The following is a 13,487-nucleotide window of genomic DNA, read 5'->3' on the forward strand; positions in this document are numbered from 1 at the left end:
TAATCAAGGGTTCTAACTGCCTTCCGGCATGCAGCCCTGCAGTGTTCCAGACAAAACAGCACAGCATGCGGCACTACTTCATCCGGCATGCTATACTGGATCTGCGCTGATTTGGAGCTTTCAGTGCAGATGTAAATGTGGCCCAAGTATGAAAATTTTACCCAGTTTCCCCTTTAAATAAAATCAAAATTAGAATTTGTGCATTCCTATGACTGGTTTAAATATTACAACAGGACTGTCTTAAAAAGGGGTTGACCCACCAGAAATGACCTCTTTCACAATGTGGCTCCGGATGAACGGCCCTCCTCAAAGCCAGCCAGAACGGATGCTGCTCCAACTTCACATGGTAGCCCTCAATACTGGTTTGTAGAGGCGTCTCAAGCGGGTGACCCCACTCTGATGTTAATATGTCCTATCAGGAACTACGAACAGAGGTTTTGTTCTTGGGACAACTCCTTTAAGGGTAAATTCACAAGTAACAGAATTGGTTCAGAAAATCCGCATCAAAAACTGCAGCATCGGAGCGGATTTCGATGTGGATCCACAGCAGACTGTCTCTTCAACTGAAAGGCTAGAATCTAGAGATGAGCGAGTATACTCGCTAAGGCACATTACTCGAGCGAGTAGTGCCTTAGCCAAGTATCTCCCCGCTCGTCTCTAAAGATTCGGGGGCCGGCACGGGTGACAGGTGAGTTGCGGTTGGAAGAGAGAGAGATCTCCCCTCCGTTCCTCCCCGCTCTCCCCCGCCCCCCGAATCTTTAGAGACGAGCGGGGAGATACTCGGTTAAGGCACTACTCGCTCGAGTAATGTGCCTTAGCAAGTATACTCGCTCATCTCTACTAGAATCGGCTACATATGAATGTACCCTAGTACGCCGTGGCCAGGTAGCTTTACTTCATACCAGTCCGTTGCTTACTTGCTAACTTTTGTTTTTTTTACTCCAACACCAAGAATAAGACAACAGGAAAGCAAAATGAGGTTAAAAAAAGTTTAATTTGACTTCTTTTAAAGTTTGCATTGTACTTTCGATATTCATCCAAGACATTTCGTTTTTTTCTTTGTCTTGTACCTAAAAATCTTGCCCGCAGCATTGCGAACCACTTGTTCTCTCGCTAACACTTTCAACGGAGGGGTACAAATCACAACACATTACGGATCAACGTAATTGTGACCCTCCCCTCGTATTAAATGTTAAAGAATCGTGATAAAACTAATTACGCGCGGCTCCACTCTCGGCCTTGGCTACTTTTGCTCCGTTCAAAAAAAAAAAAAAAAAGAGAGATATCGGCTATCACACTGAAATAAATGAAAGGCAGAACTGTGCGTGTTCCGCCGTCCTAGAAAGCCAGCAGCAGGATTTTTTTTGTCTCGTACATTTTACTCAAAAGACTTTTTTTTTTGTAACTTTTTATATATTTTTTTATTATTATTTGGCAATAGCTTTCAACAGCTTGGTTGGCAGCCATGCAATTAACATCTGTGGAAACGATGTCGGATGTGAACAGCCACTGTTTGCAGGTTTTTAAATTGTACTGAAGAAAGCAAGTCCAGGCCTCATCAAATGGCTGTGATGTCTTAGAAGACCTCGAACCCTATAAAACTAGAGCTCTCGGTAGAACGTACACATAGATATAGAAATTTTAAAATAAAGTTTTCCGGCAGCATTTAAAATTAAAAGTTATTATTTTTTTTTCTTTTTCTTCTATTCCGTCATTTTGGAGAAACAAAAATAAATAAAAATAGAAAAAGGCTAAAGTGTTTTGCATATCTATGTGGAAGAACAGAAATCTCTACGCATCGGTATCAGAAAGATCACTGTACAGACTACACAGCTTATGTACAATTAAGAGTGTGCAATTTTACTTGGCTGGGCAGAAAATACATGTCCATAACAACTCAACGCTCCGGTCGCACAGCGGCTGCTGCAGCGCCTCATTCTTGTCCGAAGCCTTCTGTTTCTTCAATGGCAAAAAGCAGCTTCTCTTTTAACTGTTCGTAGCTTTTATATGGTGGTAAGTCCAGGCGGTTGAAGCTGCAAAGGGAGAAGGAGCATAAGAAACAGTCAGGCTCTATAAAGCTGCGAGGAGAAATGTGCGGCAGTGGCCATTGCTATAGTATAAAATATTCACTTCCCCCCCCCCCTGACTCATTATATCCACCGTCATCGAATCGTAAGGCTCGACACTGAACACCACAAAGTTTTAACCCTTTCTAATCTACTGTCTTCCTACATTCTGATTGAAGCTTGTACAGCTCCAATGTCAGAAGACATCCGACAGGGTATTCTTACCATCTGTTGCCAGCCACTCCAGTGTCGGAGCCTCTCTGGCGCGCACACACACTGGCTTTAGCCAGCAGATGGCACCGTTGTATAACAGCAAAAATAGAAAGCATTTTAGGAAACCCTGAATCTAAATTTGGATTGGAAAGGGTTAATGTTATCTAGTTGAGTTGATAAAAAATAACATCCCATCAAGTTTAACCAGGGGAAAGTAGAGGAGCGGTACGAGAGGAAGGAGGAGGTGAATCTTACAACTTGGATACTTCCTATTGATCCAAAGGAAAAGAAATCTCTACGTCACATATGATTCCCACTCAGGGGTTCCGTTACAGTTGCTGCCACTTTTCACGGGAAGCCTAGTGCAGCACTATTCTTGCAATCGATATGATCGAAACCTCGACAGGACCCGGATGGATCAAATGATCAGTCAAGGAGGATCCAGCTCACTGCTTTGGCTTGTGTCACAAATTAGTAGTGCAGATGTGAACAGAGCTGTATTTAGGTTTAAGTTTCAATATTTTGTAAACTTAGTAATGCAGCATTAAAAGGGTTTTCCAGAACATAAAAAAGTTAAAAGAGCTTAAAATGAAGAAAAATGGAGTAATGTCCCAAAAGAACCCTTTAAAAAGAGGCAGCAGGCATCGACCCCTGCAGGGAAACATCACGGGTGTAGATATAAAACAAGAGCAGGTAAAAAAAACACAAACAGATGGGTTAATCAATAAATTATCACTTTTGACAGCTTCTTAATATTATGTAGAAATAGATATAATGTGCAGAGCATTGCGGGTGACACAAGACATGGTCTATGGTAGCCAAAGGGCATCAAACGCATCCCTGGTGTCCGTATTTATGGCCCATGTGTTTTTTCAAACAACATAAGGGAAACCCTTCTTTTATCCTCCTCTGGTTAGATAAGCTGACTTCCACTCGGAGGCAACATGGCCTCCCGTAGCTAAAGCTAGAAATTAGACCAAATCTATGAGTCTTAAAATGGGTACCGTCTGTCATCGAGGAGTAGAACTGAGGGGCTGAGTGAAAACTGCCTGTCGAAGAATACATTAACTAAATGTATAAACCACCGGACACGTCCGCCAGACATGCCGATGATCGCCGAGTGCATCACACCCATGAAGACAGACACCGGATATGTAGAATGTAATTGGGCAGGGGACATGGAGGACCTTCACCGCTGTTTCTCCATGAGAAACCGGATAACTGCGTCTAGATACCATCTCACAGCAGGAAGACAATCTGGTGGGGGACCAGAAGATATTTAGGTCCACCTCACAACGTACCATAAACAGGCGTGAGGAATCACAGGGCGGGAAACTAAAAATGGCATATAGGCTAGATATGAACCCTCGTCGCGTGGGGTCTATCTGGCAAATTAATTCAAACTCTGTGGTCTTAAGGAGACCATCATGGGGAACGATAGACCAAAGGAAGTGATGGATTTGAGAAGAATGAAGAACTTCTGGGGGAAAACTAAGTAGAACAGAAATCCCTAAGATATCTAACTTTTTGGTCAACGGTAAAATTAGTATAAAGACATACAAATTGTTTAAATTCCTACCATCAAGAAACCTCAAAAATCGGTGGAAAGATTACAAAAAATTTGAAAGGGGTCATGAAAGGTTAGTTTGCAGGCCATATTGAAAATGCTAATGAATTGCCAGAATAGGGAGATTTTTCCCATGTAAACACCCATTTACACAGGACGAATGTCAGGCAACCGATGCCAAACACTCGTCCCCACATACACTCACTCATGTGCTCCTGCACAGGCGCTGGTATCGCTGGCTCGCTCACAGAGCGGCCAGCAGGTGGGCAGGGTGGCTAGAGGAGATTTCTCTCCTCGCTCTCCCCCGCCCCTCTCCATTGACTTAACATAGCAGCCCTTCAGTACTTAACGGCTGCCATTTACACTGAACGATCAGCTGATCGTCCATCGTTTATGCTGCATAAACGATGGACGATGAGCTGAACGATCATCGTTCAGTGTAAATAGCAGCCGTTCAGTACTGAAGGGCTGCTATGTTAAGTCAATGGAGAGGAGCGAGGAGAGAAATCTCCTCCAGCCGCCCTGCTGTGAGCCAGAGATACTAGCTCCCATGTAGTAGTACAAGAGCGAGCATGTGCGGGGACGGGTTTTGGGTATCGTTTGCCTGACATTCGTCCCGTGTAAATGGGCCTTAAGAGGTGGTAGGGGACTTGTACACCAAAAATGCTAAGTTACTTTTATTAGTTCCGGTCTTCTCAGTATAGTATTAGTACCCAGAAGGTGTATAGATTGCAATTCATCTCCTATTGATAGAATGGGCACACTTTGTGGAATGCCGCTTGTTACGTCATCAACATCCATCTCAGTACTGGATAAGGTTTCTTGTCTGGGCAAATCTACTATTAAAAAAAGCAACAGAACAAAAATGATGCAGATTCCTTTTTAATAGCATGATCCAGTTTTTTGTAACAAATCCATGCCAACAGGCCGGGCATCCTGGTTTAAAGGTACATTATTCCCAATCTTAAAAAAACTGTACCTTTAAACAAAATGCAAAAACCTAGTGAGAACAGGACCCATCACCTCTGAAGAAAGGAAACAAGTGCTCTATTCTTTGCACAGGGGAACATGAAGATCCTATTGAGCATACAATGAAAGGAGTATGCAACCCTCGCATGAGCTCTGCTGCCCTTCCCTGTGCTGATCAGCAGGAGTCCCAGATGTCACACATCCACCAATCAAATATAGATGGCCTAAGGTTCTAAGGTGATGGACACTTGAGGGGAATTTTTTTCTCCACTTGCATACATTTCGGACTGTCAATCATTTTTGCAATGGGATATGGTTCCAAATGCTGCACTGTTTGCCTTCTGCAGCTTCTACATACCACTGTATACAGACACTGCAGGCTAAGGGTGTTTTTACACAGGATAACCGTTGGGTGGTTCAGCGCCCAAAAATTCTACTACTGATTATCTCTTTTGTGTTTTTACACAGGAGCGATAATTACTTACTGAATGGAGGTGGAGAACGCTAGACAGCTCTTCCAGTCGCCCGCCTCCAGAGGAAAAAATGGAAATAGTTACTAGATGACGGCCTGTTTCATGGGCTGATAGTTGCTTGGCTTTCAGGAGAATCATCCCAGGTAACAATACCCTTTGTGGTAGTCATAACTTAGCTAACAGGAGATGTCTCAGTGAGGTTGGACTGATCGACTGCAGCCTCCCTATACAGTCATATGTAGAAGTTACAGTAAACAAACCGCTATATTTATTAATTAAACCCGATTGCAAAAATGATCATCAGCCAATTTAAGTAGGGAAAAAATCCCCAGAAAGAGCCTCCAAAGCCTTTGAGGTCCTGGAGAGCCTTGTTTCACAGTTTTGTAGACGGGTCGCCTTACCATGTATGACTTCTTGGCAACCATGTTTCCTTCCCAACTTTTTCAATGCAGAACTTCTGAGGGCCGTTGCTTCCTGCAGGGATTGTAAAATGTTGGGTCACCAGGTGAAATACTCCCCATATGCTCATAAAAGAACCGCTAACACCTACCCATCAGCTCAGCAAATCCACCTAGAGGTAATCTACAGGTGCCAGTGACAAACTGCAGCAACCGCAAGCGAACCTCGTTGTCCATCTCCTTCACAAACTGCAGGATGCAAAAAAAGAGCTCATCATCATCATCCAACCAAGGATCCTTCTATGTGGGATGATTGTTGGGTGCTTCAGCACCCGACCGTCGTCCCAGCGATCATCACTCATTTGCTTTTACACAGGTGGGAGTATCGCTCACTGATTGGAGGCGGAGTGGGCCGGAGATCGTTTCAGCCATTCACCTCCATTCACAGTAAACAAGCAGTTGATCATAAAGGACTGCCTGTTTACACGGGCCGATCGTTGTTTGAGTTTTACTCCTGCAGAAACGGAATAAACAAATTATCAATAGTCGTTTAGTCCTGCCGGCATTTACACTAAAGGTAATTGCTATGATTACCTTAAGTGTAAATGCCGGCAGCAAGAAATCAAATGAGGATTGGCCCGTGTAAAAGGGCCCTAACTTACCTGAACAGTGCAAGACTGGTGAATTAGCACGAAAGCAAAATCAAATATAATCTTTTAAATTCTACAGTCTTAAGGCCCATTTACACACAAAAATAATCTTTTAAATGATTGAAAGTTTTAGCGACCTTTTTGCATAAAGTGTTAACGGCCACTAATTGCCATTAACACGTTATCTTCATTTGAATGTAAAAGGGCCTCCAGGAGCTGTTTACAGAGCCCAGTGTAGTGGCCTAGAGTTAGGCCGCCTGCAGACGGCTGGGTCGGATCCAGCAGAGAGAATTCTTACCGCGGGACCCGAGCGCCTGCAGAGAGCAGCACGTACTCACCCGTGCCCCGCAGATCCGGATCTTTCATGTGCCAGCTGCCGGGCAACCGGCGCATGCACAGACCGGAGCCGGAGGGTGAGTGACTTCACAGGGACAACAAGAACCACTAAGGTAAAACACGGATTGGGTTTTCCCTGTGAAACTCCCATAGACATAACTTGGTCGGGTCCTGTGCTACCCCCAGGGGAGGAGATGGTAGAGCCCTGTGCCAAGGCCTTTTTCTGCCTCGCCATTTCCTCGACTGCGGGCCGCTCCTTGGACAGCGCACCGCACGTGATTAATCCCATCCACAGCTGTGCATATAGCTGCATTGTTCTCGTTGGGGCTGCTGGCAGGTTACAGTGTAATCTCCCGGCTCCCGTGGAGAACACGGCGTGTGGTCTATTAAGTTCACCGTAAAATCATCGTTCAGAGGAAAAGTGCACGACGGCAGCATTTACATGTAACGATTATCGCTCATTTTTTGTCATTTAAATGAATTTTGAGCGATAATCGTTACATGTAAGTGGGCCATAACATATATAAAAGAGTCTAAGAGGATCTCACACATTTATGGTGTAAATTACCTGCCAAAACCAGATGATCTGCTTGCTGTTCCTGGTGTAATGGCGATAGACTGTGTTCCGCTGCCAGTCTGATAGATCCACTTCTTGCATACCACACAGCATTACCTAAACACATATATACAGGTTTAATATTCCATATAAGAGAACTTCTGGAACAACCATCACAAGATTCCAGTGCTTTCCATTAAGGTCGCCCCTCTGCCGTCTTTTTTTCTAAACTAAATAACCCTGGCTTTTACCTCTCTGGGTATTGTAGTCCGCCCATTCCATTACTTTAGTCGCCCGCCTTTGTACCTACTCAAGTTCTGATATGTCCTTCCTGAGTACCGGTGCCCAAAACTGTCCACAATATTCCATGTGTGGTCTGACCAGTGACTTGTAAAGAGGAGAACAATGTTCTCATCATGTGCCCCTAGACCTCTTCTGATGCACCCCATGATCCTATTTGCCTTGGCAGCAGCTGCCTGACACTGGTTGCTCCAGTAAAGCTTACAAGTAACTAGACTCCCCAAGTCCTTTTCCCTGTCAGTGTTACCCAGTGATCTAGTATTTAGTATTTGTAGAAGTCAAACCTCTAACTCTTTTTCATCAAAATACTGCAGCCACTGTAGAGGGACAACGGCATTAAAGCCATCAAGAAATGCTTTGGTTTGTTCTTCAACTCCTCGCGAAAATCTCCATTCGGCCATCAGACTAGAAGGAAAGATTAACATTGTTCAGGACAGGATCGGGACTCATCACATATACCAAATGGCACACCGGCCTTCTCAAAACTGGAGCTTCCCTGTATGGGAATTCTCCCTGTGACCCCGAAGTGCAGCATAAAATCTTGTGGCAAGTTCTCTGTGGATCAGTTTTAGGCCTCATGTCCACGGGCAAAAGAAGAATTAAAATTCGCAGCGGATTTTAACTCTTCTCCTGCCCGCGGATCCGCATCCCATAGGGATGCATTGACCACCCGCGGGTAGATAAATACCCGCGGATGGCCAATAAAAGTGATTTTTAAAAAAATGGAGCATGAAAAAATCTGGACCATGCTCCATTTTCGTGCAGGTCTCCCGCGGGCTTCTATTGAGGCCTATGGAAGCCGGCCGGATCCGCGGGAGACAAAAATCGGAATTTACTCACCCGCTCCGGTTCTTCCCTTCGCCGCGGCCGGATCTTTTTCTTCGGGCCGGCGCATGCGCGGGGCACGTCACCGACGTGCCCTGCGCATCCGCCGGGCCGAAGAAAGAAGATCCGGCTGCGACGCAGAGAAGATGACGCCGCGGCGAAGGGAAGATCCGGAGTGGGCGAGAGGTAAGTTTATTCTTATTTTTATGCCTCATGTCCGCGGGGCAGGAGGGACCCGCTACGGATTCTACATGGAGAATCCGTAGCGGGCCTGATTTTCCCCGTGGACATGCGGCCTTAGTTTGAATCCACGTTAGATGAGAAAATCCAGCAATCCGATCGACTTTGAAAGAGGCCGGGTCATCGGTCCTAAACTAGCCGGGGCCACACTGCCAACCTTGTGGGTTTTATTACTTGAGTAACCATGATGAGGATACATTGTATTGCACCATGCTGATGGGAGGTCAGAAATTGGAACAAGCAGCATGAATTGATGACCCCTTCCTGTCAGCTGGTCAGAGCAAGTCAGCACCTCCATCTAAATTTTCAGCAGCTATAAGAATCTTCCTGACCGCAGGGGCCGATATTCCTACAGAACCATTTTATCATCTAGTAGAATTTATGCCACAATGAATTGCTGCGGTTCTGAAGGTCAACAAGGTCCGAAGTGCTACTAGACGGGGGCTCCAAGCTACCACACAAGGACACAGTGGACCAGCAGCCTAGTATTTTAGAGATCCACTTTCAATACAACTCACCCAATATATTCTTCCTTGTTCTCCTCAGTAACAAGGATGTTGGATCCCCCAGGTTTGAGGTCATGGGATGTCACTTTTCCTAGTATCTCCATGTCCACAGAAAAGTACATCTCCAAGTTACATTCTTCAATGTTATTGTCTCTGGAAATAAGCAGAAGGCCATTTGCACAGGGATCACCAGCATGACTATGGAAGAATGCACCAACTATATAGTATAGGTCTGCAGCGCTTTCCTCCTCTCTTCATAGTGGGGCATTAGTCTTCCCACAACCCCTGAGGGCATTTCACAGTTTGCTTACCTGATCCATATGAGGGAGTTATAGAACTCGGGATCAATAGACTCCAGGTCTTTGATAGTGAGCTTTTTGCTCAACATCCGTTTATAGAATGGAAGAGAGAATCCAGTATCAATGAACTTGCCATGGAACAAAGCCTGGAGCGAGATACAAAGTCACCGGTTATTGCTGGCTATAAACAAATACCCCTCCATGTTGCTTTAAAGGGAATCTCCAATCATCATCATCATGTTTGTAGGTAATAATAATAATCTTTATTTGTATAGCGCCAACATATCCCGCAGCGCTTACATAGACAGGGGGGATACAGAAAGACAAAAGTACAAACATTACAGAACCACGGTTACATAGTAATCAGTTGATGGAAACAGTAGGGGTGCGGGTCCTGCTCCAACGAGCTTACATACTACAAGTAATGGGGTGATACAGAAGGTAAAGGGGCTGGAGATGTGTACAGTATGGCGAGGTGGAGAGTGAGGGGTGATATACACAGACAATGGTCAGACATTTAGCCGTGTGACGGCAGAAACGGTGTGACTGCAGGAGCGGTTTATGATGGCTAGCAGGGATTGCAGTCAGTAGGTCAGGGAGCATGTTATCAGGCAGAGTACAGAGGGGTTTGTTTAGGGAATTTGGTATGCCTCCCTGAAGAGGTGCGTTTTTAGAGCACGCCTGAAGTTCTGCGAGTCCTGGATTGTTCGGGTAGCCTTTGGTAGTGCGTTCCAGAGGACCGGTGCTGCTCTGGAGAAGTCTTGGAGGCGGGAATGAGAAGTTCGAATTAAAGGGGCGCTTAATCTGGTTTCGTTAGCAGAGCGGAGAGCCCGGGCTGGGTGATAGATGAGGGAGGCGATATAGGGGGGCGCTGCACTGTGGAGGGTTTTGTGGATGAGGGAAGTGAGTTTAAATTGAATTCTGTATTTAACGGGCAGCCAGTGCAGTGACTGGCACAGGGCAGAGGCATCCGAGTAGCGGCTGGACAGGAAGATGAGCCTGGCTGCTGCATTCAGGATGGATTGGAGAGGGTCGAGTCTGGTGCAGGGGAGGCCGATCAGCAACGAGTTGCAATAATCGAGCCGGGAGTGGATGAGGGCAATAGTAAGCGTTTTTAGCGTGTCCACAGTGAAAAAAGAGCGGATTCTTGCATCCAACATTCTGTGCAAATCAACGTATAACATTATATTATATTACAGACACTTACAGGTCAGGGTCACCTGGATATCTTTTGAACTGAAAGACAAGTAGGAATCTTTGTAGAACACCGATACGGGTGGTGGAGAAACTTTTTGGCACTATTGTGGTGCCTGTTAGCCATCTTGGAAACTTCAATGGAAAGGGGGTCATGGGACACATGACTTAACCCTTTCCAATCCACTGTCTGACGTCTTAAGACATTCTGATTGAAGGCTGTACAGCTCCGATGTCAGAAGACGTCCGGCAGGGTATTCTTACTGTATATTACTGGCTGCTCTGTTGTCAGGGGCCTCTCCAGCATGTCCCATACTGCAGTACTGGCTGTAGCCTGCAGATGGCTCCGTTGCATAATGGCAGAAAGAGAAAACCCCCTAGGAAACCCTGAATCCAAAATTGAATTGCAAAGGGTTAAGGGTAGAATTTCATCAGAAACGGATGGGTGCGGTTTTGTTGTTTCAATATCTGCAAATCTTTTTGAATTATGGATGATGTTATAACGAGCATTAATAAAGTTATGTTGAATCATGAGGTATGGAAAATACTAAATCACATGTCTTTTCAGGTACCAGAAAAGGTTGTTCACAATTTAAGACAAAACAGAGATCATCCTGATGGTCGGTAACAGAAGTTCACGTAAGGTTCCTGAGGTTTTCAATCAAGAACACTCAGGAAGACGTCTGTGAATGTACGAACTGCCAGACGGCCAATTCAGGGAAACTGGTAATGTCCAGGACAAACCAAAACTACCGGTATCCCTGAACTTTTGGCTGCAGGTATTGAAAAAAAATGACTGCATTTATGAATTTCTGATGAAATCCTACCCTTAAATCACGTATCCCCGGACCCCGTCCACTGACATTTCTTGGGCTGAACCCAAAGCACCACTGTAGTGCCAAAGTTTTCTCTCACCCATCTAAGACCTCATGTCCACAGGTGGATCGGATTCGAATTCGCCCATACCCACAGCCGGTGAGCCCTGCGCACCTGTATCTTGCAGGCTGCAGCATTCGCACGGACCTTGCTACTTCCGGGTTCGCTGTACTGTACATGGTCCTCACGGCTCGCCATCGGACTTGCATAGTACAGATTTTTAATTTTTTAATCTCCTGTTTTCCCGCAGGGTCTGCGACACGTTTGCAGTTTCAGCTGCGGGTGCGCCGCGGATTGGACGACTTCTATTGACTGCAATGGAAGCCATCCGTGCGGGAACAGCACAAAAATATGAGCATGCTGCAATTTGTTTTGCGGACTGAAAGGTCCACAAAACAAATCTGCATGCTTTCATTAATTTGCGGACGCCCATGCTTCCCTGTGGACGGCTTGATCTGCGGATCCCGCACAGAGATTCTGCAAATCAAACCCGCCCGCGGACATTGGGCTTCAGTGTTCGACAAAAGGTCCTACTTGTATCCATTTTCATTTCAGAGATATTCGGGGTGGCCCTGACCTCTGAATCACTCCATATATTCATTACACAATACAATAGGTGCGTGTTGTGAGATCACCCTGGTTTATCTCCTGCATCTAGTCATAGGCTGACAATGGCCGCCTGCAGCTGATGAGCTTACTGCATGTGTGGTAAGCTCCTTTACTCCTTTCTAGGGGTCATAATCCACAGAAAACTCTAATTGTTGCAGATTTTGCAGCAGATCATCCATGGACTGACTAGTGGATGGCCAAATCAGCCAATTATGATCAGACATCCATGGCAAGCTTCAGTGCCCTCATGAATTGATCACAGATAAAAGCGGGGGACTAATGGGGCACTGGGTGGTAAAGCACTGTGTCAGTGGGATTTCATACAATCTCATGCAAAATGCAGCAAAACTTGCTGGTACGTTTAAGTACAGCCTACAAGTAGTGTGCAACGTACAAGCTTCATCTCCAGAGCATGTAACACATGTGCATATCTAATGGAGATCTGTTTTAAAAGGGGTCATTCACAACCTTTGAAAATGGATGACCTACGCATATGATAGGTCATCAATATCTGATTGGGGTCCCAGTGATCAGCCAATTAATGGGGGAGTGCTGCAGTGCCTTCATTGAGCACTGTTTTGTTTATAGTGGCCGTTCTGAGTACTGCAGGCTCATCCCATTCACTTCACTGAGACAAGACTGCAGTACTTAGAACAACCGCTCTAAATAATACTGCATTGAGAAGCGCATGAGCCCTTCCTAATATAGTAAAGGAAATGAGAACTGACCATAGCAATGAAGCGTCCAATAAAGCAGAAGTATGACAGGTGATCAGGATTGATAGTGGAGGCCGGGTTGATCTGCAGACAGTAATTGCTTTTCCCGGCATACTCAAACAAGCAGTACATTGGATTGAGGACTTCGTGGGAGAGGAGGAAGAACCATTCTCTGAAAGAAAGCAAGCGTACGGTCAGTGCCAGCCACAATACCCACAGATACGTCGGCGCCATGGACGCCATCCACGAGGCTTTCATTGATGTGTAACAGGATCATTTACAATGCTACATAAATTCGGTATTCTTGTGCTCCGGCTCGCATCACATTCACATCATTCACTTAATGTTACTTTTGATGGCAAGAATAGCAAAGTCTGCAGCCCTACTGGCCATCAGAAGTACTGCAAGCCTGATGGAAGCCACTATAAAAAGTATATGGACATGGAGGAGATCCGCTGCAGATCTTGTATCTAAACAGAAAACCCGCAGAGTATTACAGCCACAGCAAAGAGTTAATAAATAACATCACGCTGCATTACAAACTTGCTGAAATTGACAAGCAGTGCAAATTCTAAATCCTCACCAGGTCACGGATTTTTATTTCTGGTTTCACTTTCTGAAACCGAGTGAAAAGTGTAGGAAATCTACAGCAGATCCTCAGCAGATGCAGATTTGTGACACAACTGGTGCTGTG

General features: G+C 45.3%; 1 protein-coding gene across 3 annotated transcripts in view; it reads right to left on the reverse strand.

The window, feature by feature from the left end:
* Window positions 1-975: 975 nt before the first annotated feature.
* WWP1 (WW domain containing E3 ubiquitin protein ligase 1) overlaps window positions 976-13,487 on the reverse strand; it is a 113,257-nt gene continuing 100,745 nt past the window's right edge. For all 3 annotated transcript variants that reach the window (XM_066578450.1, XM_066578448.1, XM_066578449.1), the window contains exons 17-24: window positions 12,806-12,965; window positions 9,411-9,544; window positions 9,112-9,252; window positions 7,813-7,933; window positions 7,241-7,345; window positions 5,839-5,935; window positions 5,690-5,762; window positions 976-2,033 (exon numbers count right to left, since the gene is read on the reverse strand). In XM_066578450.1, the coding sequence (XP_066434547.1) occupies window positions 1,934-2,033; window positions 5,690-5,762; window positions 5,839-5,935; window positions 7,241-7,345; window positions 7,813-7,933; window positions 9,112-9,252; window positions 9,411-9,544; window positions 12,806-12,965 (931 nt within the window). In that variant the 3' untranslated portion in view covers window positions 976-1,933. The remainder of the gene's footprint in view (window positions 2,034-5,689; window positions 5,763-5,838; window positions 5,936-7,240; window positions 7,346-7,812; window positions 7,934-9,111; window positions 9,253-9,410; window positions 9,545-12,805; window positions 12,966-13,487) is intronic.

The sequence above is a fragment of the Eleutherodactylus coqui genome, chromosome 9 (genome assembly GCF_035609145.1).
Source record: "Eleutherodactylus coqui strain aEleCoq1 chromosome 9, aEleCoq1.hap1, whole genome shotgun sequence".
In the NCBI taxonomy this organism is placed as follows: Eukaryota; Metazoa; Chordata; class Amphibia; order Anura; family Eleutherodactylidae; genus Eleutherodactylus; species Eleutherodactylus coqui.